Source organism: Schistocerca nitens, chromosome 1 (genome assembly GCF_023898315.1).
Source record: "Schistocerca nitens isolate TAMUIC-IGC-003100 chromosome 1, iqSchNite1.1, whole genome shotgun sequence".
Lineage (NCBI taxonomy): Eukaryota > Metazoa > Arthropoda > Insecta > Orthoptera > Acrididae > Schistocerca > Schistocerca nitens.
The window spans coordinates 12,967,681-12,987,422 of record NC_064614.1 but is presented as its reverse complement, the minus strand read 5'-3'; the positions used below and the strand labels follow the sequence as shown (position 1 = coordinate 12,987,422).

Sequence of the window (19,742 nt, the reverse complement as noted above, 5' to 3'; positions counted from 1 at the left end):
TTTAATGCACTGTTGCCTTGAGGAGTAACATTTTCGTAATTTACAGATTCTAATGCAAATACATTCAAATATGGCATGTTTTATATCTGTATTCAAATATAGCATCTGCAAATGTCAGCTTTTGATGCAGAAAGTGTTCCTGTACTGTATTTGTTAACATTTCCTGTCTTACTGCTGAAATCCGATGGAACTCTGTATTGTTTCCATACGTGTGAATGCTTCACAATATGGAATTCTACTGTATGTTGTCGCAGAACACATCCTGCTCTATATCCATGTTAGTTTTCCCATCCTGTGTGCGGATGATGATACTGTTGAAGGGAGAATTTCTTGTCAAAGTCTCCATATGGGGCGCATTTTTTTAATCTGTAAGATAGGTTCAATTCAGGCACACTTCACAGCAGAGTGAAGGTAATTAAGATGGCTTTTAAAATAATTCATGGAAAGACACTAAAAGACAGGAAGGTAAGTCAAAGCCTTTTCAAAACTTTGAGTGACCACCCTCATATTTTGTAGTTTCTTAAAAAAAAAGTGCAACACACATTTCTGCTGTTATTCTTACTGTAAGATTTATTAATAATGGTAGTATATATTTTTTCATCGCCTCTTGTTTTCAGATCAGAAGCACCGGAAAGTTGTACCTGTGCTGTATCAGAAGTGCCAACTACCTCCTGAGCTGAGTTACTACTTCCTACTGGACTTCACTCGACCTGGCCACCTCTGGAATTTCTGGGAGAAACTGCACGATTCTATTGCAGCTCCGAGTGCAAATAGCAGGACCACAAGAGACTTCAGCAGGTGCTGCGACAGTACTTTTTTTTAATATACTATATTGGCTTGTCGACCAGTGGCTCTGACTAGTAGATAATGCTACTCGTTGAGGTGTGATGGGGTCTACTTGTTCATTAGGCTGATGACTGACCAGGAACCTGCGGTGGTTGACTGCAGGATGCAGATTGTTTTAGTCTGCTGAGACAAGACCGTTTATATTCCCTCAGGTGGAGTGTGTGGTTGCAGGAGCCAAGCATCTGTTACATACTCAACTGTGCAAATGGTGTTGCGTACCACCATAGCAATACAGCCAGCCCTTGATGACGGAATGCAGTGTTGCTGGTTTTTGGGGCTGTAGATTTGTGACTGCAGCTGACACTTGGGTTACTCTGCTAGTTGTGTGGGCTCACTTTCAACTTAGCCCACTTCTTTGGGAACAAATTGATCACCCTTCATACAGCCCTGACATTGTGCCCAGTGATTACCATTTGGTCCCACACGTGAACAAACATTTAAGCAAACAGTGCACAGTAATGACAATAATATCAAAATGGCTTCCAGAACTGGTTGGAAAATCAAGTGGTATTTTTATGAGAGTCAAATCAAAAGTTGGTTCTTTGCTATGGTCGTTACATCGGTACTGGTGGAATTGTTGAAAAGTATGTTTAAGTACAGGCTTTCACGTAATAGTAGCAGCTGAAAATACTGCTTCAGTTGTAATGTTCTTTTTATTTTTCAGTGCTTACCGTATTTACTTGAATCTAAGCCGTACTCGAATCTAAGCCGCACCTGAAAAATGAGACTCGAAAACAAGGAAAAAAAATTTTCCCAAATCTAAGCCGCACCTGAAATTTGAGACTCGAAATTCCAAGGGAGATAAAAGTTTTAGGCCACACATCCAAATCGAAACAAAGTTGGTCCACTGTAATATGAGACACAATTTAGGTCGAATGAATGACTATACAGCTACAGTAGTTTGGTTCGAGTCTTAAGCTTAGCAGTTAAGCTTTACCAGGGTACCATTCCTTTTTCACGTGCTTCGTCTGGTTTGAATTGATTGCTTATTTTTCTTTGATCTGGTAAGTGCCATTCTCTTTGTTATAGATGTTTACGTCACTCTAAGCTGAAAATGCATTACTGTACTGTGTCATGCATTGTTTGTCGCATTCTGATAGTGAGTGCTTACGACCTGTCGCCGCTCACGGCATGGCTTCCTTTTGTGCGCGCTACTGCCGCTTACAATAAAAAAAAAAAAAAAGGAATCGTCTCATTAGCGAAACAATGGCAAGAGACTGCTTGCTATTTGCTGTTACTTACAATGCTGCTTTCTTTGATAATGATCAACTAGAACCAAATAATAGACTGCGTATGATAGAAGATGTTCTGAACGAGAGTTTAGCGAAAATTTTTCTCCGGTTGAAAATCCTTGCAGACGCCTCTGTAGTACATTAAATTCTGCACAGAAATTAGTCATCTTAGATTTAAAAATCTTGTCAATTGTCGTGCTTCATTTCTGACTGTATCACTATTTGGCATAAGAACAATACGAATATAAACATGGCATGATATGTATATTATTCCACGTTTGATGTTGTCGTACTCTAGTTTCGTAGTTTATTAGGCAGACAGGATTTAAATGAGATAGCAGCAAACACGAAAGAATACATGGCAAAAGGTTTATATTTGTACAGTATTATTCTTATGGTGAAAAGAATACTGCATGCGATTCACAATTCATAAAAGTTCTTATTAGCAACGATCTCTTGTCACAGGTAGGAAAAAATTCAGAACGTAGATTTGGCCATATTGACAAACATCCCAAACAATCTTGCCAGTCGGATTTTCGTAGCACGTTGAAATGCTACTACATTCGAAGATGAACAATACGGAATTTGTATTTACTTCGTTGGATAATGTATGAAAATGCAGTGGTCGAAACTCGGGGCGGTGAAAAAAAGCTCGCCTTCCACGTTTCTTTCTTTCTTTCTTTCTTTCTCTCTCTCTCTCTCTCTCTCTCTTTTTTTTTTTTTTTTTTTTTTTTTTTTTTTTTTTTTTTTTTTACTGATGCAGAGGTTTTGTCGCCAGTATTTATCTTTGTGCCTGCAAAGCATGCCTGTGTAGGGCTACATAATTCGACGGCAGAAGTTAGTTGTGTCAGCACCTACCAACATTTTTCAGAACTTCCGCTTACTTTGCACTCGATTCTAAGCCGCAGGCGGGTTTTTGGATTACAAAAACTGGAAAAAAAGTGCGGCATAGATTCGAGTAAATACAGTAAGCCATGACTGGTTTCAGGCTCTTACATGCCCATCGTCAAATGTGACAACTTCGTGCTGTGACCCCGAGTGTCGCGACAGAGGAATATAGGATGTGGTGTACCACCAATGTTCACAGAGCACCGCATCCAATACTCATTCATCGTGGCACTTGGGGTCACAGCACAAAGTTATCACACTTCATGATGGGCATGTAGCCCAAAACTGGTCATGGGTTAAGCATTGAAAAGTAAATACAACATTATAACAGAAGCAGTTTTTTCAACCTTTACTGTAATGCTCAGTTGTCTATGTTCCTTCAGCTGGATTGTTTGTAGTTTCAGGGTTATAATAAAATTGTTTTAAAAACGTGCTTGTTTTCGCTTAATATGGAAAAATACTTATTTAAAAAACATGCCTTGTATATATCAAACCATGCACAGTCAGTAACATGGAACAAAACAGGACTCCCTCTTGCATATAATTTGGTCAGTGGAATTGTTCAGAGTGATTACAGGAAAAGTGAACAAAATGATGGGACTTTTACACACTGCGGATCATTGACTTTTGTGGCTGTCATGCTGCATCATGCTGCTGTCTTTAAATCATCTTGACATTTCCCAACTGCCATCAAACGCTCCTGTTAATAATCGTACTTGTCAACAAACTGCCCCTGTATGAAACACTTAGAACTTTTCAAACAGTTTGGGTCAGTGTTAGGTGAAGTAAACAGAATCTTCTAGTTTAGGCAATATTATTATTTCCACATACAAAATGGAACTTTCCCCTCATAACTATGAGATCATGTGTCATATGAAACCAGTTTCATCAGGCCTCTGACATTATAATTTCTGAGGACTCCAAGTACACAACTTCTTCTTCTTCTTCTTTTTCTCGTGCTTTTGTCCCACATCTCGCACAGGATTGGCATGTTTATTAATGGATATGGCATGGTTAACTTGAGGGGTGGCCAGATGCAATTCCTGCCACCAGCCCATAACCACCCGGGACTGAATGTGTGTACCCAAACTGTCTGTGTGTTGTGTTATTCATGTGAACCTGTGCAACAGTTTTTTACTCAGTGTTTGTGAGTCATGTAACTGTGATGGGACTTGGGCACTAGCCTGGTATTCACGTAGGGGGATGTGGGGAAACCATTCAAAAACCACATCCAGTATGGCCGGCACATCGACCCTCATTATTAATCCATGGAGTGGATTCCATCCAGGGTCAGAGCACCTCCTCATTCCGAGGTGGCTCTTTAACACACACAGCTATCTGGATGGGATTGGTGAACATCGTATGTTATGGTTAAATGTGCTGCCTAAGTAAGGATAGTCCATTTCCCAGAAGTTGTTGTGATCAGTGATAAGTAAATGAGGCTTATGTAGCTTGGGAAAAGACGAGCACTTTGTTTCGTGCATGTTGATAGTTATTCTTATTACTTTTTTGGTGTTGTATGGGAGCTAAGTGAACATCCACAGGTGCAGTTACATATGAATTAGCTGCATAGTCAGTGTTATTTAATTGCGTTTTCCATCAATCATAAATTGTGACCTCTCACTATGATTTGGAATGAGTCAGTTTTATGCATGCATGCACATGCACATCATAAACTACTGCACCACACAACAGATGCTCAATACCAGAAGTAACGATTGTGAATTTTAATTACCAATGTGTGAGCAACTAATATTAACTCTGACCAGGTAGAGAGAAGGACTCCAACAGAATTCCTACATAAAAATTTATTGTGCAATGAAAAAATAATGTTAAACTGACAAGTTCCACATCATTATGAAATGTACTATTTATGATCTGTGGAACAATAATAAATGTAATGTAATGTAACGTAAAATGTATTTCTGTATTCCTGAATTCCCCTGAACATTTTTGTACTCCCTTCTGACACCAATCAACTGAAGTACATTGTTGTTGTTGTGGTCTTCAGTCCCGAGACTGGTTTGATGCAGCTCTCCATGCTACTCTATCCTGTGCGAGCTTCTTCATCTCCCAGTACCTACTGCAACCTACATCCTTCTGAATCTGCTTAGTGTATTCATCTCTTGGTCTCCCCCTACGATTTTTACCCTCCACGCTGCCCTCCAATACTAAATTGGTGATCCCTTGATGCCTCAGAACATGTCCTACCAACCGATCCCTTCTTCTGGTCAAGTTGTGCCACAAACTTCTCTTCTCCCCAATCCTATTCAATACTTCCTCATTAGTTATGTGATCTACCCATCTACTCTTCAGCATTCTTCTGTAGCACCACATTTCAAAAGCTTCTATTCTCTTCTTGTCCAAACTAGTTATCGTCCATGTTTCACTTCCATACATGGCTACACTCCATACAAATACTTTCAGAAATGACTTCCTGACATTTAAATCTATACTCGATGTTAACAAATTTCTCTTCTTCAGAAACGCTTTCCTTGCCATTGCCAGTCTACATTTTATATCCTCTCTACTTCGACCATCATCAGTTATTTTGCTCCCCAAATAGCAAAACTCCTTTACTACTTTAAGTGCCTCATTTCCTAATCTAATACCCTCAACATCACCTGACTTAATTAGACTACATTCCATTATCCTCGTTTTGCTTTTGTTGATGTTCATCTTATATCCTCCCTTCAAGACACCGTCCATTCCGTTCAACTGCTCTTCCAAGTCCTTTGCTGTCTCTGACAGAATTACAATGTCATCGCCAAACCTCAAAGTTTTTATTTCTTCTCCATGGATTTTAATACCTACTCTGAATTTTTCTTTTGTTTCCTTTAATGCTTGCTCAATATACAGATTGAATAACATCGGGGAGAGGCTACAACCCTGTCTTACTCCCTTCCCAACCACTACTTCCCTTTCATGTCCCTCGACTCTTATAACTGCCATCTGGTTACTGTACAAATTGTAAATAGCCTTTCGCTCCCTGTATTTTACCCCTGCCACCTTTAGAATTTGAAAGAGAGTATTGCAGTCAACATTGTCAAAAGCTTTCTCTAAATCTACAAATGCTAGAAACGTAGGTTTGCCTTTCCTTAATTTTTCTTCTAAGATAAGTCGTAAGGTCAGTATTGCCTCACGTGTTCCAGTATTTCTACGGAATCCAAACTGATCTTCCCCGAGGTCGGCTTCTACTAGTTTTTCCATTCGGCTGTAAATAATTCGTGTTAGTATTTTGCAGCTGTGGCTTATTAAACTGATTGTTCGGTAATTTTCACATCTGTCAACACCTTCTTTCTTTGGGATTGGAATTATTATATTCTTCTTGAAGTCTGACGGTATTTCGCCTATTTCATACATCTTGCTCACCAGATGGTAGAGTTTTGTCAGGACTGGCTCTCCCAAGGCCGTCAGTAGTTCCAATGGAATGTTGTCTACTCCGGGGCCTTGTTTCGACTCAGATCTTTCAGTGCTCTGTCAAACTCTTCACGCAGTATCGTATCTCCCATTTCATCTTCATCTACATCCTCTTCCATTTCCATAATATTGTCAAGTACATCGCCCTTGTATAGACGCTCTATATACTCCTTCCACCTTTGTGCTTTCCCTTCTTTGCTTAGAACTGGGTTTCCATCTGAGCTCTTGATGTTCATACAAGTGTTTCTCTTATCTCCAAAGGTATCTTTAATTTTCCTGTAGGCTGTATCTATCTTACCCTTAGTGAGATAAGCCTCTACATCCTTACATTTGTCCTCTAGCCATCCCTGCTTAGCCATTTTGCACTTCCTGTCGATCTCATTTTTGAGACGTTTGTATTCCTTTTTGCCTGCTTCATTTACTGCATTTTTATATTTTCTCCTTTCATCAATTAAATTCAATATTTCTTCTGTTACCCAAGGATTTGTATTAGCCCTCGTCTTTTTACCTACTTGATCCTCTGCTGCCTTCACTACTTCATCCCTCAAAGCTACCCATTCTTCTTCTACTGTATTTCTTTCCCCCATTTCTGTCAATTGTTCTCTTATGCTCTCCCTGAGACTCTGTACAACCTCTGGTTCTTTCAGTTTATCCAGGTCCCATCTCCTTAAATTCCCACCTTTTTGCAGTTTCTTCAGTTTTTAATCTACAGGTCATAACCAATAGATTGTGGTCAGAGTCCACATCTGCCCCAGGAAATATCTTACAATTTAAAACCTGGTTCCTAAATCTCTGTCTTACCATTATATAATCTATCTGATACCTTTTAGTATCTCCAGGGTTCTTCCATGTATACAACCTTCTATCATGATTCTTAAACCAAGTGTTAGCTATGATTAAGTTATGCTCTGTGCAAAATTCTACCAGGCGGCTTCCTCTTTCATTTCTTAGCCCCAATCCATATTCACCTACTACGTTTCCTTCTCTCCCTTTTCCTACACTCGAATTCCAGTCACCCATGACTATTAAATTTTCGTCTCCCTTCACTATCTGAATTATTTCTTTTATTTCATCATACACTCCTGGAAATGGAAAAAAGAACACATTGACACCGGTGTGTCAGACCCACCATACTTGCTCCGGACACTGCGAGAGGGCTGTACAAGCAATGATCACACGCACGGCACAGCGGACACATCAGGAACCGCGGTGTTGGCCGTCGAATGGCGCTAGCTGCGCAGCATTTGTGCACCGCCGCCGTCAGTGTCAGCCAGTTTGCCGTGGCATACGGAGCTCCATCGCAGTCTTTAACACTGGTAGCATGCCGCGACAGTGTGGACGTGAACCGTATGTGCAGTTGACGGACTTTGAGCGAGGGCGTATAGTGGGCATGCGGAAGGCCGGGTGGACGTACCGCCGAATTGCTCAACACGTGGGGAGTGAGGTCTCCACAGTACATCGATGTTGACGCCAGTGGTCGGCGGAAGGTGCACGTGCCCGTCGACCTGGGACTGGACCGCAGCGACGCACGGATGCACGCCAAGACCGTAGGATCCTACGCAGTGCCGTAGGGGACCGCACCGCCACTTCCCAGCAAATTAGGGACACTGTTGCTCCTGGGGTATCGGCGAGGACCATTCGCAACCGTCTCCATGAAGCTGGGCTACGGTCCCGCACACCGTTAGGCCGTCTTCCGCTCACGCCCCAACATCGTGCAGCCCGCCTCCAGTGGTGTCGCGACAGGCGTGAATGGAGGGACGAATGGAGACGTGTCGTCTTCAGCAATGAGAGTCGCTTCTGCCTTGGTGCCAATGATGGTCGTATGCGTGTTTGGCGCCGTGCAGGTGAGCGCCACAATCAGGACTGCATACGACCGAGGCACACAGGGCCAACACCCGGCATCATGGTGTGGGGAGCGATCTCCTACACTGGCCGTACACCACTGGTGATCGTCGAGGGGACACTGAATAGTGCACGGTACATCCAAACCGTCATCGAACCCATCGTTCTACCATTCCTAGACCGGCAAGGGAACTTGCTGTTCCAACAGGACAATGGACGTCCGCATGTATCCCGTGCCACCCAACGTGCTCTAGAAGGTGTAAGTCAACTACCCTGGCCAGCAAGATCTCCGGATCTGTCCCCCATTGAGCATGTTTGGGACTGGATGAAGCGTCGTCTCACGCGGTCTGCACGTCCAGCACGAACGCTGGTCCAACTGAGGCGCCAGGTGGAAATGGCATGGCAAGCCGTTCCATGGGAGAATAGCAGCCTGCATTGCTGCGAAAGGTGGATATACACTGTACTAGTGCCGACATTGTGCATGCTCTGTTGCCTGTGTCTATGTGCCTGTGGTTCTGTCAGTGTGATCATGTGATGTATCTGACCCCAGGAATGTGTCAATAAAGTTTCCCCTTCCTGGGACAATGAATTCACGGTGTTCTTATTTCAATTTCCAGGAGTGTACATACATTTCTTCAATTTCTTCGTCATCTGCAGAGCTAGTTGGCATATAAACTTGTACTACTGTAGTAGGTGTGGGCTTCGTATCTATCTTGGCCACAATAATGCGTTCACTATGCTGTTTGTAGTAGCTTATCCGCATTCCTATTTTCCTATTCATTATTAAACCTACTCCTGCATTACCCCTATTTGACTTTGTGTTTATAACCCTGTAGTCACCTGACCAGAAGTCTTGTTCCTCCTGCCACCGAACTTAACTAATTCCCACTATATCTAACTTTAACCTATCCATTTCCCTTTTTAAATTTTCTAACCTACCTGTCCGATTAAGTGATCTGACATTCCACGCTCCGATCCGTAGAACGCCAGTTTTCTTTCTCCTGATAACGACATCCTCTTGAGTAGTCCCCGCCCGGAGATCCGAATTGGGGACTATTTTACCTCCGGAATATTTTACCCAAGAGGACGTCATCATCATTTAATCATACAGTAAAGCTGCATGCCCTCGGGAAAAAATTACGGCCGTAGTTTCCCCTTGCTTTCAGCCGTTTGAAGTACATTATGTGATCAAAAGTATCTGGACATCCCCAAAAACATAAGTTTTTCATATTACAAGCATTGTGCTGCCACCATATCAGTGACCTCAGTAGTCATTAGACATCGTGAGAGAGCAGAATTGGGTGCTCGGCGGAACTCACTGACTTCGAATGCGGCCAGGTGATTGGGTGTCACTTGTGTCATACCTCTGTATGCTAGATTTATACACTTCTAAACATCACTAAGTCCACTGTTTCCGATGTGATAGTGAAGTCGAAACGTGAAGGGACACGTACAGCACAGAAGTGTATAGGCCGACCTCGTCTGTTGACTGATAGAGACTGCCGACAGCTGAAGAGGGTCATAGTGTGTAATAGGCAGACATCTATCCAGACTATTACACAGGAATTCCAAACTGCATCAGGATCCACTGCAAGTACTATGACAGTTAGTCGGGCAGTGAGAAAACTTGGATTTCGCGGTCGAGTGGCTGCTCATAAGCTGCACATCACGCTGGTAAATGACAAGTGACACCTCGCTTGGTGTAAGGAGTGTAAACATTAGACGATTGAACAGTGGAAAAATGTTGTATTGAGTGATGAATCTCAGTACACATTGTGGTGATCCGACAGCAGGGTGTGGGTATGGCGAATGCCTGATGAACGTCATCTGGTAGCGTGTGTAGCGCCAGCAGCAAAATTCAGAGGTGGCGGTGTTACGGTGTTGTCGTGTTTTTAATGAAGGGAGCTTGCACTCCTTGTTACTTTGCATGGCACTACCACAGCACAGACCTACATTGATGTTTTAAGCACCTTCTTGCTTCTCACTGTTGAAGAGCGATTTGGGGGTGGCGATTTCATCTTTCAACATGATCGAACACCTGTTCATAATGCACAGCCTGTGGCAGAGTGATTACATGACACTAACATTCCTGTAATGGACTGGCCTGCACAGAGTCTGGACCTGAATCCTATAGAACGCCTTTGGGATGTTTTGCAACACTGACTTCATGCCGGGCCTCCCTGACCAACATTGATACATTTCCTCAGTGCAGCACTCTGCGAAGAATGGTCTGCCATTCCCCAAGAAAGCTTCCAGCACCTGATTGAAAGTATGCCTGCGAGAGTGGAAACTGTTGTCAAGACTAAGGGTGGGCCAACATCATATTGAATTCCATCATCACCGATGGAGGGCACCACGAACTCGGCCAGGTGTCCGGATACTTTTGATCACGTAGTGTACTTCTGGTGTTACCCATGGCTTCTTCGCTATTACCTTCTTTGTACATTTGTTGTTCTTTCCAGCTTATGTGACTGCCTTGTGTAGAGATGTCCACTCCTCTTCAACTGATCTGTCTACTGAGCTATTCCTTATCGCAGTACCTGTAGTCTCGGAGAACTTCAAACATATCTCCCCATTCCTTAGTACTTCTGTACCCCATTTCATTGTGCATTGTTTCTTCCTGACTAGTCTCTTAACTTTCAGCCTACTCTTTATCACTACTAAATTGTGATCTGAGTCTGTGTCTGCTCTTGCGTATCCCATACAGTCCAGTATCTAATTTCGGAATCTCTCCGTAACCATGATGTATTTTCTGAATGAAATCTTCCTGTATCTCCCAGCGTTTTCCAAGCATACCTTCTCCTTGTGTGATTTTTGAATAGAATATTCACTATTACTAGCTGAAATTTACTGCAGAACTGTCTTTCTCCTCTTTCATTCCTAGTACCAACCCCATATTCTCCCATAACCCTTTCTTCTACTCCTTCCCCGACAATCCTATTCCAGTGCCCCATGAATATTAAATTTTTATCTCCATTTATGTATTGAATTACCTGTTCAGTGTCCTCATATACTCTCTCTCTCTCTTTCTTTCTCTCTCTCTTTTTCATCTTCAGCCTGTGACATTGGCATGTATACCTGAATTATTCTTGTCAGTGTTGGTTTGCTGTGATCCTGATAAGAACAACCCTGTTACTGAACTGTTCACAGTAACACTCTCTCTGCCTTACATTCCTATTCATAACGAATCCCACTCCTGTTATACCATTTTTTGCTGCTGTTGATATTGCCCTGTGCACACCTGACCAGAAATCCTTGTTGTCTTTCCATTTCACTCCACTGGCCCCTAATATATCTAGATTGAGCCTCTGCATCTCCCTTTTCAGATTTTCTAGCTTCCCTACCACATTCTATCTCCTGACCTTCCACGCCCTGAAATGTAGAACATTACCCGTTTGTTGGTTATTCAATTTTTTCTCATTGTCAGCTCCCCCTTGGCAGTCCCCTCCCGGAAATTCAAATTGAGCACTATTCTGGAATCTTTTGCTAATGGAGAGGTCATGATGACATGTTTTCATTACAGGCCTCATATCCTCTGGATACACTGTATGTGTCTTTAAAGCAGTGGTTTCCATTACCTTCTGTATCATCATGCCATTGATCATTGCTGATTCTTCCACATTTATGAGTAGTTTCCTGCACAGAGGCCAAGAGACTTATCTGAATGAGTGTCTACTCATCTGCCTTCTTGGGCAAGGCCATTGACAAAATGAGGATGACTTCTTATAAGGGAAGTCTTTGGCCACCATGCTAGTGATTTTTATTCAAAATTTAAGTCATGGCAGGGTTTGAATCCAGGATCGAGGATGTTTTGATTAGTAATCAAAGGCACCATGCTACGCTACACCTAGACCGTGGATGTGCTGCTGTAACCAATCCTCCATGGTCCTGATGGTCTGATCAGTGTATGATATGCCACAACTGCATGGAATACTGTAGATACCACCACCAAGACAATATTTTAAAGACCATAAAATGGCTCTAATCTTAGATGGTGGTCAGTAAACACACTTCATATAATGTTTCTGCAGAATACAACCAATCCTATTGAAAATGCTACCTGCATGTGGCAAAAAGGTTTGGATTTGTGTGGCTTCTCGTTATTTTCTTCATTTACCTGATTCACTGTTGGCTGATTGTGTAGTACACGTCTGATCTGTCATTCACAGTCCGTAGCTTGTGGTCTAGTGGCTAGCATTGCTGCTTTTGGATTATAGGGTCCCGGGTTCAATTCCCGGCCGAGTTGGGGATTTTCTCTGCCTGGGGACTGGGTGTTTGTGTTGTGCGTATCAAAGTGGACTGTGTAAGAACTGTGACTTTGTACGGGCGCTGATGACCACACAGTTGAGCACCCCACAAACCAAACACCACCACCACCATCATCATAATCGTGTCATTTACAGTAACCATTCTGGCAAAAGTTGACTTCAAGTTGGGCTAACTCAGCTGACAAACTTTCAGGGTCCAAGATAAGCTTTCAGAGTCAGAGATATGCTTTCAGGGTCTGAGATGACATGGGCCACATGGTCTGAAGTACACATTCATCCTGAGTGGGATGGTGACAACTGTCAGCCTCAAAACCGAGAAGTGTGTGTATTTCCTTCCTATAAATGCCATAGAATTGAAACTGTGGCCTCAGGGTAGCATCTTTGATTAGTAAACAAAACGTCCTCAGTCCCGGGTTCGAAACCTGCCACCACTTAAATTTTGATTGCAAATCAGCATTGGCGGCCAAAGACTTATGGCATAAGAAGTCGTCCTGGGACTGCCAATGGCCTTGTCAGAGAGAGCGAAAGAGCGGACAAAGGTTCAGAGCTCTCTTTTGTCCTAGGGGCGGGAAGCTGCCCTTAAAGACGGAAGAATTAGCAATGATCAACAGCATGAGGATGCAGAAGGCAATGGAAACCACTGTATTAAAGACACACAACATTTATCTATAGGACATATGACCTGTAATTGAGTAAGTGTCATGATGATCTGTCCATTGGCGAAAGATTCCGGAATAGATCTCCAGGAGGGGACTGCCGAGGGAGAGATGGCCACGAGAGAAAGATTGAATAACCAACAAAAGGATAACGTTCAGTGAGTCAGGGCATGGAATGTCAGAAGGTTGAATGTGGAAGGGAAGCTAGGAAATCGGAAAAGGAAAAGGCAGAGGGTCAATCTAGATATAGTAGGGGTCGGTGAAGTGAAATGGAAAGAAGACAAGGATTTCTGATAAAGTGATTATAGGGTAATGTCAATAGTAGCAGAAAATGGTATAACAGGAGTGGGATTAGTTATGAATAGAAAGGTAGGACAGAGATTGTTTTACTGTGAACAGTTCAGTGATAGGGTTGTAATTACAAAATTGCAGCAAACCAACATTGATAAGAATAGTTCAAGTATACATGCCAACATTGCAGGCTGAAGATGAAGAGACAGAGAAACTATGTGACGATACTGATACTGAAAGGGTAATACAGCACATAGGCGGGAGGTGAAAATCTAATAGTCATGGGGGACTGTACTGCAGTTGTAGGGGAAGGAGTAGAAGAAAAGGTTACGGGAGAATATGGGCATGGGACAAGGATTGAGTAAGGAGAAAGACTAATGGAGTTCTGTAATGAATTTCAGCTAGTAGTAGTAAATACTCTGTTCAAGAATCACAAGAGGGGGAGGTATACTTGGAAAAGACCAGGTGACATGAGAAGATTTCAGTTAGATTACGTCATGGTCAGGTAGAGATTCCAAAATCGGATACTGGATTGTGAGGTGTACCCAGGAGCACACACACACTCAGATCAAAATGTAGTAATGATTAAGAATATGCTGAAGTTTAAGAGATTAGTTTGAAAGAATGAATATACAAAGAAATGGGGTACGGAAGTACTAAGGAATGATGAGATATGCTTGAAGATCTCTAAGGCTAAAACTACAGCAATAAGGAATAGCTCAGTAGGCAATATAGTTGAAGAGGAAGTGACATCTCTGAAAAGGGCAATCACAAAAGTTGGAATGGAAAACATAGGTACAAAGAAGGTAACTGCGAAGAAACCAAGGGTAACAGAAGAAATACGTCAGATGATCCGTGAAAGAAGGAAGTACAAAAATGTTCAGGGAAATTCAGGAATACTGAAAAGTCACTCAGCATGTAGGACAGTCAAAATAACCTTCGGTGAAATTAAAAGCAAGGATGGTAACTTTAAGAGTGCAATGGAAATTCCACTGTTAAATGCAGAGGAGAGAGCGGATAGGTGGAAAAGAGTACATTGAAGGCCTCTATGAGGGGGAAGCTTTGTCTCATGTGACAGAAGAAGAAACAGGAGTCGATTTAGAAGAGAGAGGGGATCCAGTATTAGAATCAGAGCTTTGTAGGACTTAAGATCAAATAAGGTAGAAGGGATAGACAACATTCCATCAGAATTTCTAAAATCATTGGAGAAAGTGGGCACAAAATGACTACTCACATTGGTGTGTAGAATGTATGAGTCTGGTGACAGACCATCTGACTTTTGGAAAATTATCATCCACACAGTTCCAAAGACTGCAAGAGCTGACAAGTCTGAGAATTATCGCACAATCAGCTTAACAGCTCACGCATCGCCAAGTTGCTTACAAGAATAATTTACAGAACAATGGAAAAGAAAATTGAGGATGTGTTACATGACGATGAGTTTGACTTTAGGAAAGGTAAAGACACCAGAGAGGCAATTCTGACATTGTGGTTGACAATGGTAGCAAGACTAAAGAAAAATCAAGACTCGTTCATAGGATCTGTCGACCTGGAATAAGCTTTCAACAATGTGAAGTGGTGCAAGATGTTCGAAATTCTGAGAAAAATAAGGGTAAGCTATAGGGAGAAATGGGTAATATACAATACGTACAAGAGGGAATAATAAGAGTGGACAACCAAGAATGAAGCACTCTGATTAAAAAGGGGGTAAGACAGGGATGTATGTAGTCTTTTGCCCCTACTGTTCAATCTGTATGTTGAAGAAGCAGTGATGGAAATAAAAGAAATGCTGAGGAGGCAATTAAAATTCAAGTGAAAAGATATCAACAATACGAATCACTGATGACATTGCCTTTCTGAGTGAAAGTGAATAAGAATTACATGAACTATTAAATGGAATGAATAGTCTAATGAGTACAGAATATGTATTGAGAGTAAATCAAAGAAAGACGAAACTAATAAAACGCAGCAGAAACGAGAACAGCGAGAAACTTAACGTCAGGATTGATGGTCATGAAGTAGATGAAGTTGATGAATACCGCTACCTAGGCAGCAAAATAACCAATGATGGATGGAGCGAGAAGGGCATCAAAAGCAGACTAGCACTGGCAAGAAGGGGATTCCTGACCAAGAGAAGTCTACTAGTATCAAACATAGGCCTTGATTTGAGGAAGAAATTTCTCAGAATGTACGTGTGGAACACACCATTGTATATAGTGAAACATGGATTATGGGGAAACCAGAACAGAAGAGAATCAAAGCGTTTGAGATGTGGTGCTACAGAAGAATGTTGAAAATTAAGTGGACTGATAAGGTAAGTTATGAGGAGGATTTGCACAGAATTGGAATGGAAAGGAATGTGTGGGAAACACTGACAAGGAGAAGGGACAGGATGATAGGACATCTGTTAAGACATGAAGGAATGACTTCTATGGTACTAGAGTGAGTTGTAGAGGCAAAAACTCTTAAGAGGAAGTCGGAGATTGGAATAGCAAATAACTAAGGATGTAGGTTGCAAGTGCTACTCTGAAATGAAGAGGTTGAGCAAGAGAGGAATTCATGACAGGCTGCATTAAACCAGGCAGAAGAGTTCAGAAAGAAAAAAAAAAAAAAAAAAAAAAAGAAACAGTGACATGTTCCAATGAAGGAAAGGAAGACAGTCATCCTTTCCCAACTCCATAGCAAAGTAAATATTCAGATGGATTGAATTCAGACATTCTGAAAAAGATGTTCAGACACTCTTGTTGCATTTGTGCCTTGAAAATTACTGGCTGTTCGCCTGGAAATATCAATAGTTGTCCAAGATGTCACATGGCTGCATTCCCATAAATTGGATGAACATTTATTACACCAGTACAAACTCAGATTTCACAGAATATCATTCATGTTTTTAAGTGCTGAAGTTACATTAATGACCCGTTGTAAGTGGTCCTGAAAAATTCAGACAGTGTGACTGACTGAATGAATAAATTGTATCTGTATTCCACACAAGGGAGTGTGCTGTTATACTATGCAATCTTCTGCAAGTGCACCATTCACATTTTGCATTTGCACATGTCATTTACATTTTGCATTTGTGCATGTGCATACACTTCCTTATGTACACCAAATATGACTAAAATTTTGATTTAATAATCTGCTCCAGGACTGAAGAAATTACAATAAAGAACAACATAGATGACAAATTTAAGGAGCATATGGCTAGTGGACTGCCATACCATTCAGCACCACATGACATACATGGAAGTGCGTTATATAAACCTCGCAGTTTGAAAGATATACCATCAGATTCATTGTTCACACCTGTTAAGGTAAGTAGCTTACCTATGGTAGCAAGTAATGTCTATAGTGATCCTATTTTTGACATAAAGATGGTAATTACATGGTTAACAGTTCCATGAAGGCTGTGGGCTTATCTCATTAAACTACTGTATTCTTAACTTCCTTTCTAATGCAAACAAAACTGGATGTATTGTGAATAGTTGAAATTTTACCTAAAATGAGACTTAAATGTCAGATGCTTTGCCATCTAATATTGATGCTTTTTATCGTAAGAAAGTTCGTGTGTCACAAATTTTAAATGGTTTGTGTGATATTCTGATTGGTGTACTGTGACACCAAATGTAATATTTGTTATTTTTTTACAAAAGCTTTTGATGCTGTGACAGATTTCTGTACATGGCACAAAATGTGAGAAAGATAATACACATCATTCCAGACCAAATAATTAAGTTATGCATGATTTTGTGGTCATTGGTGAACAGAGTTACTAATGGGAATGAACCCTCTGCCAAGCACTTAAATGTGAATTGCAGAGTAATCATGTAGGTGTAGATGTAGATGGGAGAGTAGACTGAATGAAAATATCTGTTACATAAAGAAAAATTTTAGATTGATGCCTCAAACTGCTATGCTTAAACATTATGGAGATGTAATTTGTATACTCATCTGGGGCCACTATATCGTATGTCAGATAAGGACATTATGTATTATACTAGGAGACCAAGAAGCTGCTGTGCCATTACATACTTCAGCATGATTGCTACCTTCAGGTTATCTGTGGAAATACATAGTTTGGTACAATATTTCAGATTTTGAAGTTCATACGTCACTTGACTGCTTACTGAAAGAGAGTCAATGATGTTACATAGTTACAGACCATTTGCTTCTGCGGTATTTTCTAGATCGTATCTTTGTTCTTACCAGCTTTATATGATTCAAATGTATAAGTTTCTATGCTCATACGTAATTTAATCCTGCTGTTTTTTTGGAATTGGTTATTTAAGATAGTGTTGCAGTACACAAGGTTTATAACAATTTCCTGACATTGTTTTCTTTTCAAATTTTTGTGGTAACCTGATCTATAATATGTTTGTAGATCTTGTTTCTCTACTCATTTCGTGTTTGGGAGGACAATTACAACAAAAATTTCTATGCAATTTATGTTTCAAATCAGTGTGTTCATTTAGGATTTCTTGAAGGTAAATCTGCGTGTGTGAATATATTTCAATATCTTGAAACATATTCATTAGTGATCCATTTTGTGCATTGTGTAAAACAGACAGCCTGCTCTGCATCATCCGCCGTGTGTCATTCTGTCTTTAAGTGGTGGAAGAAAGTTGATGGGTTACTGTCGTGTTGCTCTCCCGAATGTGTTCTCGGTATTGAACATTGAAATTCTGTCCAGTTTTATATATGCCTGGATTTGAATACATGGTTGATATTGTTTGTCTGGAGTGTAGTAGTGTTTGAAGATCGTGTCGTGTCTGGTCTGCAGATTTTATGTTTGTGTGTTTCAATAATGCGCTATCCACATCACTGTCTGACATAACCGATTAAAAAAAAAACAATAGGATTAAATTTCACATGACAGTAGAACTACACCAACAACACAGGTCATATAAACAATATACTGTAGCTGGTAAGGACAGAGTTATGACATACAGAGTACTATAGAAAAAACTGCCTGTAATCATATAATATCGCTGATTCAACTGTCGAAACAACCGTCAAGTAATGTCATTATGAAATAAACTTTCATAATTCAACAACTTCAGAAATAACTGCTGCAACTTAAGTTTAACACCTACTGTAGCTCCACTGATTTGAAAAGAGCAAGTCTGGCAGCAATATACAGTGATATCAAATAGTTATAGAGACCACCTGATGTACATAGCAAAGCATAATTCTATTCCCTAATACATTAAATTATAAACTTCAAAATCTGAAATATTATACCAAAATAAGCATTTCCACAGATAACCTGAAGGTGGCACTCGTGCTGAAAAAGGCATACTGTAATAAGATATTGTCACACAGCAGTATTTTGGTCTCGTAGCATAATATATAATATCCTTATATGACATAAACAACATAGCAGGCCCAGATGAGTATACAAATTAACATTTTCCTAATTTTTAAGCAGCGTAGCTTTAGCCATCGCAACGCGAAATGAAATGAGCATGTAAGGTAAGCAGTAGGGAAGGCAACTGATATACTAGGATTTGTTGCACAAATTGAAGGAAAGTGTAGCCGATCAAAAATGGAAACTGCTGATAGAACACTTGTGTGTCCCATTCTTCTTCAGTACTGATGAATTTTTGGTATCCCCACCAAGTTACTTTGAAGGAAGGCACTGAAGCAATTTAGAATCATGTTGTTGGATTTGTTACTGGTTCGTTCAGTTCACATGTAATTACTATGGAATGCTTTGTGAACTCAAATGGGGGAATCCCAGGGGGAAGACAACATTCTCATTCTCTTCATTAAACACTTCTGAGAGAGTTTAAACAACTGGCATTTTCGACATACTGCAGTAGGATCCTAATGCCGCCAACATACATACAGAGAAATAAAGGATTGCACAGAAGCAAGTAGACAGTAATTTTTTACAGGCTCCGAAAATGGATTGATTTGCAAGTACTACAAGGTGCTGTTTGGCGTGCACCATATAGTGGCTTGTGGAACATGGATGTGGATGTAGAGGTGGAGGTGTAAGAAATATCAGAGAAACTGTCACTGCCTATATATAATATAATAATGGAATAAAATTGACGAGACTAGTATCGCAGTGCAAATTATGAGACATCATAATTAAGGAATATGGCAAAATAAATGTCAGAAAACTGAATAAACCAAGTCAGATGTTTTGATTTAAGCAAAGTTGGCATCTGGCACTCAGTTTATTAGGATTCTGCAGACCATCGTATCCACCAGAACTGGAAAATGCTAAGAGACTGCAAGTTTCATGGAATAAGAGTATGGGCAATGGAAAACAAAAAAGCATCAAAGGGCATAGC

General features: G+C 40.8%; 1 protein-coding gene across 2 annotated transcripts in view; it reads left to right on the top strand.

The window, feature by feature from the left end:
• LOC126240546 (myeloid differentiation primary response protein MyD88) overlaps window positions 1-19,742 on the top strand; it is a 132,389-nt gene that overhangs the window by 93,993 nt on the left and 18,654 nt on the right. For both annotated transcript variants that reach the window (XM_049947933.1, XM_049947934.1), the window contains 2 exons: window positions 618-798; window positions 16,589-16,754. In XM_049947933.1, coding sequence (XP_049803890.1) covers window positions 618-798; window positions 16,589-16,754 — 347 coding nt within the window. The remainder of the gene's footprint in view (window positions 1-617; window positions 799-16,588; window positions 16,755-19,742) is intronic.